Source organism: Procambarus clarkii, chromosome 81 (genome assembly GCF_040958095.1).
Source record: "Procambarus clarkii isolate CNS0578487 chromosome 81, FALCON_Pclarkii_2.0, whole genome shotgun sequence".
Classification (NCBI taxonomy): domain Eukaryota; kingdom Metazoa; phylum Arthropoda; class Malacostraca; order Decapoda; family Cambaridae; genus Procambarus; species Procambarus clarkii.
This window is the reverse complement of record NC_091230.1, coordinates 25,138,401-25,150,098: the sequence shown is the minus strand read 5'-3', so window position 1 is coordinate 25,150,098 and position 11,698 is coordinate 25,138,401. Positions and strand designations below refer to the sequence as shown.

The window sequence follows — 11,698 nt, the reverse complement described above, 5'->3', positions numbered from 1 at the left end:
ATGACTAGTCCAGCAGCGAGGAGGCCTGATCGTCGACCGGACCGCGGGGTCGCTAAGCCCCTAAATCACCTCAAGGTAACCACCTCAAGGTAGGCCCCGCTGTCTTAAGACATGTCCAGCCTCACTAGGTGTCTCCTTACCGCCTTTGCTTGATGTGTCACCGTCCCTCACACTTTGGGGCATTTCCTCCCCTTGCTCTATTGTTACGGCCTCCTGGAATATTGCACAGATTCACTGCCTGCTTATTCCCCGTTTTTTCCCGAGTCTGGCGGGGAATCATCGTGGGGTTGTTCCTTTCTTGCATCCATTGTTAACCCTGCCCTCACCTAGATAGCAAGGGGTAGAGGGAGCCGGTCGGCCGAGCGGACAGCACGCTGGACTTGTGATCCTGTGGTCCTGGGTTCGATCCCAGGCGCCGGCGAGAAACAATGGGCAGAGTTTCTTTCACCCTATGCCCCTGTTACCTCCTAGCAGTAAAATAGGTACCTGGATGTTAGTCAGCTGTCACGGGCTGCTTCCTGGGGGTGGAGGCCTGGTCGAGGACCGGGCCGCGGGGACACTAAAGCCCCGAAATCATCTCAAGATAACCTCAAGGGGTCAATGGCAGCTCCTAGCAATTCGTAGTTTAGGTCCTTCACCTTAGGAACAAGTCTTGTTACCTACCCAGCTTTTGGCCTTGTATAAAGTCCAGCCTGTATACACACAGCGGTCTCACCTAGGTTCTAGATAGGCCTGGTCGACGACCGGGCCGCGGGGTCGCTAAGCCCCTAAATCACCTCAAGGTAAGGACCAGGATGGCTCCTTTGTCCACTGCAAACCAGACATGACAAGGCTCATCTCGTCGAAATTAGTAATATACAGAGCAACGACCACTTTTTTTTTTTTTTTTTTTTTTTTTTTTTTGAGATATATACAAGAGTTGTTACATTCTTGTACAGCCACTAGTACGCGTAGCGTTTCGGGCAAGTCCTTAATCCTATGGTCCCTGGAATACGATCCCCTGCCGCGAAGAATCGTTTTTTCATCCAAGTACACATTTTACTGTTGTGTTAAACAGAGGCTACAGTTAAGGAATTGCGCCCAGTAAATCCTCCCCGGCCAGGATACGGACCCATGACATAGCGCTCGCGGAACGCCAGGCGAGTGTCTTACCACTACACCACGGAGACTGCTTAAAGACTTCTTCAAAGAGTTAAGAAGTAACACGAACAAGGAGCAATGGTCTCAAGAAGTAACAATGCAAGACAGAAAAAAAGGTGCTTTTTCACCTATAGAGTTATAAACCCACGGAACCACCTACCCGTCGAAGTCGTAAATGCCAAGACACTGCTGAATAAATTGACACTACTGACACAAAATCAGCAGTGTCAGTCTGATTTTGATCAGATCATAGTCAGAATCTGATTTTGGTCAGATCATAGTCAGAATCTGATTTTGGTCAGATCATAGTCAGAATCTGATTTTGATCAGATCATAGTCAGAATCTGATTTTGGTCAGAATCTGCATCCACTGTCCTCGTCGAGACCACTAGAGAGTGTGGCCCTCAGGTAAAATTCAGGTAAATTCAGACAACACGGAAGTTGGCCGGGATGATACATATACACAGAAGGTATATGTATCATCCTAATATATGTATATGCTAATGTGGGCCTTTGTCATTAGATTTGGTGTTATGTCTGCCCCCAGGTTACAGGTCAAGCCCACGAACATAAATCAATCATTCAGGCAAATGTCAGGATCACAAACATTACACAAGCACAGGTCAAAGTTCACCACCCTCGGGGTCACCGGCCGTATGCGTATCAAAACGCGAAAGGAACATGTACACGATGTGTGTGTATATATGTGTGTGTGTGTGTGTACTCACCCAATTGTGCTTGCGGGGGTTGAGCTCTGGCTCTTTGGTCCCGCCTCACATCCCCAGGAAGCAGCCCGTAGCAGCTGTCTAACTCCCTGCTACCTATTCCAGTTTCCAGAACAGCCTCTTGTATGGGACTTTATCAAAAGCCTTTTTGAGGTCCAGATGGACAGTCAGCCTGTCCATCTGGACAGGGTGACTGTCCAGATGGACAGTCAGCCACCACCACCAGTCAGCCACCACCTCTTTCCTGTAGTATCTCTTTAGCTCTATCATTAAAGCAGAGTAGATTTCTTACACATGATCTTCCTGTTTGAAAACAATATTGTCTGATCGTTATTATGTCATTACCTTCTAGGTGTTCAACCTATTTGAGTTTTGTTTAAGAGGTCGTGGTTACTAATGGATGGTTAAGGGAGGTCGTGGTTACTAACGATTGGTTAAGGGAGGTCGTGGATACTAACGATTGGTTAAGGGAGGTCGTGGATACTAACGATTGGTTAAGGGAGGTCGTGGATACTAACGATTGGTTAAGGGAGGTCGTGGATACTAACGATTGGTTAAGGGAGGTCGTGGATACTAATGGATGGTTAAGGGAGGTCGTGGATACTAACGATTGGTTAAGGGAGGTCGTGGATACTAACGTTTGGTTAAGGGAGGTCGTGGATACTAACGATTGGTTAAGGGAGGTCGTGGATACTAACGATTGGTTAAGGGAGGTCGTGGATACTAACGATTGGTTAAGGGAGGTCGTGGATACTAACGATTGGTTAAGGGAGGTCGTGGATACTAACGATTGGTTAAGGGAGGTCGTGGATACTAACGATTGGTTAAGAGAGGTCGTGGATACTAACGATTGGTTAAGGGAGGTCGTGGATACTAACGATTGGTTAAGGGAGGTCGTGGATACTAACGATTGGTTAAGGGAGGTCGTGGATACTAACGATTGGTTAAGGGAGGTCGTGGATACTAACGATTGGTTAAGGGAGGTCGTGGATACTAACGATTGGTTAAGGGAGGTCGTGGATACTAACGATTGGTTAAGGGAGGTCGTGGATACTAACGATTGGTTAAGGGAGGTCGTGGATACTAACGATTGGTTAAGGGAGGTCGTGGATACTAACGATTGGTTAAGGGAGGTCGTGGATACTAACGATTGGTTAAGGGAGGTCGTGGATACTAACGATTGGTTAAGGGAGGTCGTGGATACTAACGATTGGTTAAGGGAGGTCGTGGATACTAACGATTGGTTAAGGGAGGTCGTGGATACTAACGATTGGTTAAGGGAGGTCGTGGATACTAACGATTGGTTAAGGGAGGTCGTGGATACTAACGATTGGTTAAGGGAGGTCGTGGATACTAACGATTGGTTAAGGGAGGTCGTGGATACTAACGATTGGTTCAAGATTTCTAGGTCTGTAGTCATTTAAGAGTAACAAGATTCATCCACATTACCTCCGGACCTCCCCGAGTGCGTGCGTGTGTGTGTGTGCGTGCGTGTGTGTGTGTGCGTGCGTGTGTGTGTGTGCGTGCGTGTGTGTGTGTGCGTGCGTGCGTGCACTAGTCGTACATTTTTTTTTTAAAGACACATGACGGAGAGACACAAGGGGAAGGAAAAGGTGTAGAAATGTAGAACACTGCGTAAGTTACTACAGGAGTGCCAGTCGTCCTGGGAGCGGATATGCGTCAAGGGGGTACGGGAGAGAGGGGTGGGAGGGGGTAGGGGGATGGGTAGGGGGGAGGTGGAGGGGGTAGGGGGGAGGGGAAGGGGGTAGGGGAGAGGGGAAAGGGGGGGGGGGGGCGGACGTGTGTCGGTGTACTAACGGATGTGTTTTAAGACTACCAAACAGTGCCAAGCAAAATGGAACAGAAAACACAGCTACGATAACACGAAGGAAAAGACAGACGCAAATTAAGGGCAGGTAACGCGCGTGCGTGTGTGTGTGTGTACTCACCTAGTTGTGTTTGCGGGGGTTGAGCTCTGGCTCTTTGGTCCCGCCTCTCAACTGTCAATCAACTGGTGTACAGATTCCTGAGCCTACTGGGCTCTATCATATCTACATTTGAAACTGTGTATGGAGTCAGCCTCCACCACATCACTGCCTAGTGCATTCCATTTATTAACTACTCTGACACTGAAAAAGTTCTTTCTAACGTCTCTGTGGCTCACCTGAGAATTTTGTAGGTGGTTATCATGTCTCCCCTTACTCTTCTGCTTTCCAGGGTTGTGAGGTTCAGCTCCTTTAGCCTTTCCTCGTAGCTCATTCCTCTCAGTTCCGGGACCAGTCTGGTGGCATACCTCTGAATCTTCTCTAACTTCGTCTTGTGTTTAACTAGGTATGGACTCCAGGCTGGAGCTGCATACTCCAGGATTGGTCTTACATAAGTGGTATACAAGGTCCTGAACGATTCCTTACACAAGTTTATAAAGGCAGTTCTTATATTGACCAGTCTAGCGCTCACCATAGCCCGTGCTACTTGTCCCGCTCCTGTGCCAGCTAAGTCCACTACGGGCTCACCATAGCCCGTGCTACTTGCCCCGCTCCTGTGCCAGCTAAGTCCACTACGGGCTCACCATAGCCCGTGCTACTTGCCCCGCTCCTGTGCCAGCTAAGTCCACTACGGGCTCACCATAGCCCGTGCTACTTGCCCCGCTCCTGTGCCAGCTAAGTCCACTACGGGCTCACCATAGCCCGTGCTACTTGCCCCGCTCCTGTGCCAGCTAAGTCCACTACGGGCTAACCATAGCCCGTGCTACTTGCCCCGCTCCTGTGCCAGCTAAGTTCATTACGGGCACACCATAGCCCGTGCTACTTGCCCCGCTCCTGTGCCAGCTAAGTCCACTACGGGCTCACCATAGCCCGTGCTACTTGACCCGCTCCTGTGCCAGGTAAGTCCATTACGGGCACACCATAGCCCGTGCTACTTGACCCGCTCCTGTGCCAGGTAAGTCCATTACGGGCACACCATAGCCCGTGCTACTTGCCCCGCTCCTGTGCCAGCTAAGTCCACTACGGGCTCACCATAGCCCGTGCTACTTAATACTTTTTCTTCTGAGTAGCTGAATCTAAAACAACAACAACAACAATGGTTCTGTCATATTTGGTGTTAAGGTTGGTGACTGTAATTGGTCTTACGGCAGGTTAACGATTGAACGCATATAGCCCCACCTCTCTGGGGCTCATGTCAGGCGCTAGTTTCCACCTGTGGCTTCACCTATCCCCTTTACCTCGAACCTTGCATATCCATCTTCTCTATCTCAGGATCTCATACGTCGCAATCATATCTCCTCTGATGCATCTCTCCTTTCCTTTAGCCTCTGGTTATAGCTTAAGGGTTGAATTTCTGGCAAAATGTTCCTTATCATACCCCCTCCTGTTTCTCAGTGCTCGTGAGGGAGAGTTCTCTCAGTCTATCCTCTTAGGTCAGGCCTCTGGTCCGCTGGGAGCCGGTCGGCCGAGCGGACAGCACGCTGGACTTGTGATCCTGTGGCCCCGGGTTCGATCCCGGGCGCCGGCGAGAAACAATGGGCAGAGATTCTTACACCCCTATGCCCTTGTTACCTAGCAGTAAAATAGATACCTGGGTGTTAGTCAGCTGTCACGGGCTGCTTCCTGGGGGGGTGGAGGCCTGGTCGAGGACCGGGCCGCAGGGACACTAAAAGCCCCGAAATCATCTCAAGATAACCAGTCCTTGAGGTACTCCACTTGTTGCCTTTCTCCAAATAATGATTTCTAGTGTCCCCCTTTTACCCTGTGACCCTCTGTCTCTTCCCTGAAATGCTTTAGGGCGTCAAAAAAATATTGAGTGAGGTTTAATATGTCATTCTTCCCTATAAGCCAACCTGTGTCTTTACTTAGCAAGAGCAGTCTCTTGTTAAGAACAGTCTGGAGAGTTAAGAACAGTCTGGAGAGTTAAGAACAGTCTGGAGAGTTTTGACAATCCAGGAAGAGGCACTCTGCTCATTCCTCTCTCGCTTTCTTGGTTGACTGCAGTCAAAAAACTCTTGACAAGTTGGTCAAGCAAGATTTCCTTTGGAAACAAAATTCAACGCCGTGTGTGTGTGTGTGTGTGTGTGTGTGTGTGTGTGTGTGTGTGTGTGTGTGTGTGTGTGTGTGTGTGTGTGTGTGTGTGTGTGTGTGTGTGTGTGTGTGTGTGTGTGTACTCACCTAGTTGTGTTTGCGGGGGTTGAGCTCTGGCTCTTTGGTCCCGCCTCTCAACCGTCAATCAACTGGTGTACAGATTCCTGAGCCTATCGGGCTCTATCATATCTACACTTGAAACTGTGTATGGAGTCAGCCTCCACCACATCACTTCCTAATGCATTCCATTTGTCAACCACTCTGACACTAAAAAAGTTCTTTCTAATATCTCTGTGGCTCATTTGGGCACTCAGTTTCCACCTGTGTCCCCTTGTGCGTGTTCCCCTTGTGTTAAATAGACTGTCTTTATCTACCCTATCAATCCCCTTCAGAATCTTGAATGTGGTGATCATGTCCCCCCTAACTCTTCTGTCTTCCAGCGAAGTGAGGTTTAATTCCCGTAGTCTCTCCTCGTAGCTCATACCTCTCAGCTCGGGTACTAGTCTGGTGGCAAACCTTTGAACCTTTTCCAGTTTAGTCTTATCCTTGACTAGATATGGACTCCATGCTGGGGCTGCATACTCCAGGATTGGCCTGACATATGTGGTATACAAAGTTCTGAATGATTCTTTACACAAGTTTCTGAATGCCGTTCGTATGTTGGCCAGCCTGGCATATGCCGCTGATGTTATCCGCTTGATATGTGCTGCAGGAGACAGGTCTGGCGTGATATCAACCCCCAAGTCTTTTTCCTTCTCTGACTCCTGAAGAATTTCCTCTCCCAGATGATACCTTGTATCTGGCCTCCTGCTCCCTACACCTATCTTCATTACATTACATTTGGTTGGGTTAAACTCTAACAACCATTTGTTCGACCATTCCTTCAGCTGTGTGTGTGTGTGTGTGTGTGTGTGTGTGTGTGTGTGTGAGCTCACCTAGTTGTACTCACCTAGATGTGCTTGTGGGGGTTGAGCTTCGGCTCTTTGGTCCCGCCTCTCAACTGTCAATCAACTGGTGTACAGGTTCCTGAGCCTACTGGGCTCTATCATATCTACATAGTTCACGGCGCTACAGAGCTACTAGCACCTCATAGAGCTGCTTCCTGTTGTCCTAACACAAGGGAAAGCTCACCACCAGTGGTCCTAACACCAGTGGTGTGTGAGGGAGTGAGGGAGTGTGAGGGAGTGAGGGAGGGAGTGTGAGGGAGGGGGAGAGTGCGCGGGCAGCCAAGTGTTACAAGGTCGGGTGCCCCTCCCTCGACCCTGTCTCTACCACCTCACCTTCCCTCACTCCCTCCCTCACAACATGCTCCCTCCCTCTCTCACTCCCTCACAACATGCTCCCTCTCTCCGTCACAGCATATCCCCTCACAGCATATCCCCTCACAGCATACTCCGTCACAGCATATCCCCTCACAGCATACTCCGTCACAGCATATCCCCTCACAGCATACTCCGTCACAGCATATCCCCTCACAACATACTCCGTCACAGCATACTCCGTCACAGCATACTCCCTCACAACATACTCCCTCACAGCATACCCCCCTCACAGCATACCCCTCACAACATACTCCCCTCACAGCATACCCCCCTCACAGCATACTCCCCTCACATCATACTCCCTCACAGCATACTCCCCTCACAGCATACTCCCCTCACAGCATACTCCCTCACAGCATACCCCCCTCACAGCATACCCCCTCACAACATACTCCCCTCACAGCATACCCCCCCTCACAGCATACTCCCCTCACATCATACTCCCTCACAGCATACTCCCCTCACAGCATACTCCCCTCACAGCATACTCCCTCACTGCATACTCCCCTCACAGCATACTCCCCTCACAGCATACCCCCCTCACAGCATACTCCCCTCACAGCATACCCCCCTCACAGCATACTCCCCTCACAGCATACTCCCCTCACAGCATACTCCCCTCACAGCATACCCCCTCACAGCATACCCCCCTCACAGCATACTCCCCTCACAGCATACCCCCCTCATAGCATACTCCCCTCACAGCATACTCCCCTCACAGCATACTCCCCTCACAGCATACCCCCCTCACAGCATACCCCCCTCACAGCATAACCCCCTCACAGCATACTCCCCTCACAGCATACTCCCCTCACAGCATACCCCCTCACAGCATACCCCCCTCACAGCATACTCCCCTCACAGCATACTCCCCTCACAGCATACTCCCCTCACAGCATACTCCCCTCACAGCATACTCCCCTCACAGCATACCCCCCTCACAGCATACTCCCCTCACAGCATACTCCCCTCACAGCATACTCCCCTCACAGCATACTCCCCCCAACAAGAGTAGTGCACATAATGGTCCTGGTGGGTAGTGAAGGAAGAGAAAGTTGTTACTACAGAGCTGTACAAGTGTCTGGAGCACCTCGCGTGGACCACCTCTACAGAGCCTCTACTGTAGAGGCCTCTACCCTTCCTCTACCTCTACCCTCTACCTAGAGGCCTCTACCTCTACCCTCTACCCTAGCCTCTACCCTTCACAAGGACACACACAGAGCCGCTCTGGACAAAAATCCTCAGAGAGCGACAAAAGTTATCCCAGAGAACCCAGTCAAGTCTCAGCCGTCCCTGACCTCAGAACCCATTCAAGTCTCAGCCATCCCTGACCTCAGAACCCAGTCAAGTCTCAGCCATCCCTGACCTCAGAACCCAGTCAAGTCTCAGCCATCCCTGACCTCAGAACCCAGTCAAGTCTCAGCCATCCCTGACCTCAGAACCCAGTCAAGTCTCAGCCATCCCTGACCTCAGAACCCAGTCAAGTCTCAGCCGTCCCTGACCTCAGAACCCAGTCAAGTCTCAGCCATCCCTGACCTCAGAACCCAGTCAAGTCTCAGCCATCCCTGACCTCAGAACCCAGTCAAGTCTCAGCCGTCCCTGACCTCAGAACCCAGTCAAGTATCAGCCATCCCTGACCTCAGAACCCAGTCAAGTCTCAGCCGTCCCTGACCTCAGAACCCAGTCAAGTCTCAGCCGTCCCTGACCTCAGAACCCAGTCAAGTCTCAGCCGTCCCTGACCTCAGAACCCAGTCAAGTCTCAGCCGTCCCTGACCTCAGAACCCAGTCAAGTCTCAGCCGTCCCTGACCTCAGAACCCAGTCAAGTCTCAGCCGTCCCTGACCTCAGAACCCAGTCAAGTCTCAGCCGTCCCTGACCTCAGGCCTAACAACACTGCTAACCAGACGTCGGAAACGTTGACAGAACGTTGACACACTGTGACTCGAGCATCTTATGGGAGGGTACAGGAGGTGGGAGAGTGAATGGGAGGGTTACAGGAGGTGGGAGAGTGAATGGGAGGGGTACAGGAGGGTGGGAGAGAGAGGTAGAGACCTCAGAGAGATTAAATATTACCATCTGGGTCCTACAGAAGTCAGTAGTTAATAATAAAGGAACAAGACCTGTCTTGTTCCTGATAAATGTGAAAGATTTTCCAGAAAGGAAAAGTTCTCCTTCTCAGTGTTTGCTGCAGATGATAAACATTATGAAATCTTCTACGGTGACAGTCTTAAAGAAGCAATAGGGTTATCTTGAGATGATTTCGGGGCTTTAGTGTCCCCGCGGCCCGGTCCTCGACCAGGCCTCCACCCCCAGGAAGCAGCCCGTGACAGCTGACTAACACCCAGGTACCTATTTACTGCTAGGTAACAGGGGCATACAGGGTGAAAGAAACTTTGCCCATTTGTTTCTGCCTCGTGCGGGAATCGAACCTGCGCCACAGAATTACGAGTCCTGCGCGCTATCCACCAGGCTACGAGGCCCCTAACTTACTGACTTAAATAATTATCAAAAGAAGGCACCAAGCCGGGAAGGAAATGTAGCAAACAGCTAAACTGAAGGAATGGTCCAAAAAGGTGGATGTTCGAGTTTAACTACATCAATTGCTAAGTAATATAGCTAAATGCTAGGAAAAGGGGGGGTCGAACACAGTGCACGAAATGAGAAAGGACTTATAGAATAGGGTAGAGAAAAAGCCAAGGGTCTTGAAATCACACTGATCCTATCTCCCGAAGTCCATATGAATTTTTTTTTTTTTGAGATATATACAAGAGTTGTTACATTCTTGTACAGCCACTAGTACGCGTAGCGTTTCGGGCAAGTCCTTAATCCTATGGTCCCTGGAATACGATCCCCTGCCGCGAAGAATCGTTTTTTCATCTAAGTACACATTTTACTGTTGCGTTAAACAGAGGCTACAGTTAAGGAATTGCGCCCAGTAAATCCTCCCCGGCCAGGATACGAACCCATGACATAGCGCTCGCGGACCGCCAGGCGAGTGTCTTACCACTACACCACGGAGACTGATATGTTGTTGATAAAGATTCGCTATCTGGAACAAAGTTCCAAGTAGCACGGGCTATGGTGAGCCCGTGTGAGGTTATATAATATCAAATAGACATCAGCTGCTTATGAAATGTTGCTCAATAACACAACTCCCTCTAGAAATAGGAACAAGGAATCGTTCAAGACCATGTAACGTCACATACGTTAGACCAATTTTAGAATATGCAGCACTAGAGTCTTTTTCTTCATGGAGCACATAATGAGGGTGGATGAGGTGCAGAGGTGCATCACAACAGCCCCAGAGCTGAGACGTGTGTTACGAGGAAAGGCTAAAGGAATTACACTTCCCATCACTGAAAGACTTGATAGAGAGGAGACAAAATCACGACATACAAAATATTCAGGAGTCAGCCAATGAGCGTGAAGGTGTTAGAGCTAATGGCCCAAGTGTCAGTGTAGCGAACAAGTACAATACACTGAGAAGTGAAGTGGTTATCTTCTTGAGGTTATCTTGAGATGATTTCGGGGCTTAGTGTCCCCGCGGTCCGGTCCTTAACCAGGCCTCCACCCCCAGGAAGCAGCCCGTGACAGCTGACTAACTCCCAGGTACCTATTTATTACTAGGTAACAGGGGCATCAGGGTGAAAGAAACTCTGCCCATTGTTTCTCGCCGGCGCCCGGGATCGAACCCGGGACCACAGGATAAAGCGTCCAGTGTTCTGTCCGCTCAGCCACTGGCTGACTTATTTAGTACCTATTTAGTATTTACTGCTAGGTGAACAGGAGTATTAGGCGATAGGAAACGCGCGCAATCATTTCTGTTCTGACTGGGATTCGAACCCGGAAATCCGAATTGTGACTCGAGAACGAATCCGACACGATTTACACGGTTTTACGCATGCTTTTTCACACAGCCTGTATTACCTAGTCATACAGCCTGTATTACGTAGTCATACAGCCTGTATTACGTAGTCATACAGCCTGTATTACGTAGTCATACAGCCTGTATTACGTAGTCATACAGCCTGTATTACGTAGTCATACAGCCTGTATTACGTAGTCATACAGCCTGTATTACGTAGTCATACAGCCTGTATTACCTAGTCATACAGCCTGTATTACGTAGTCATACAGCCTGTATTACGTAGTCATACAGCCTGTATTATGTAGTCATACAGCCTGTATTATGTAGTCATACAGCCTGTATTATGTAGTCATACAGCCTGTATTATGTAGTCATACAGCCTGTATTACGTAGTCATACAGCCTGTATTATGTAGTCATACAGCCTGTATTACGTAGTCATACAGCCTGTATTATGAAGTCATACAGCCTGTATTACGTAGTCATACAGCCTGTATTATGAAGTCATACAGCCTGTATTACGTAGTCATACAGCCTGTATTACGTAGTCATACAGCCTGTATTACGTA

The 11,698-nt window shown here is 49.5% G+C and overlaps 1 protein-coding gene across 1 annotated transcript; it reads left to right on the top strand.

The window, feature by feature from the left end:
* On the top strand, positions 1-3,289 carry LOC138358098 (leucine-rich repeat and coiled-coil domain-containing protein PF3D7_0703800-like). The gene is made up of 3 exons (XM_069315578.1): positions 1-89; positions 1,664-1,794; positions 2,247-3,289. The coding sequence occupies exons 1-3, from the start codon at positions 1-3 to the stop codon at positions 3,287-3,289; spliced, it is 1,263 nt and encodes a 420-aa protein (XP_069171679.1).
* Positions 3,290-11,698: the final 8,409 nt, after the last annotated feature.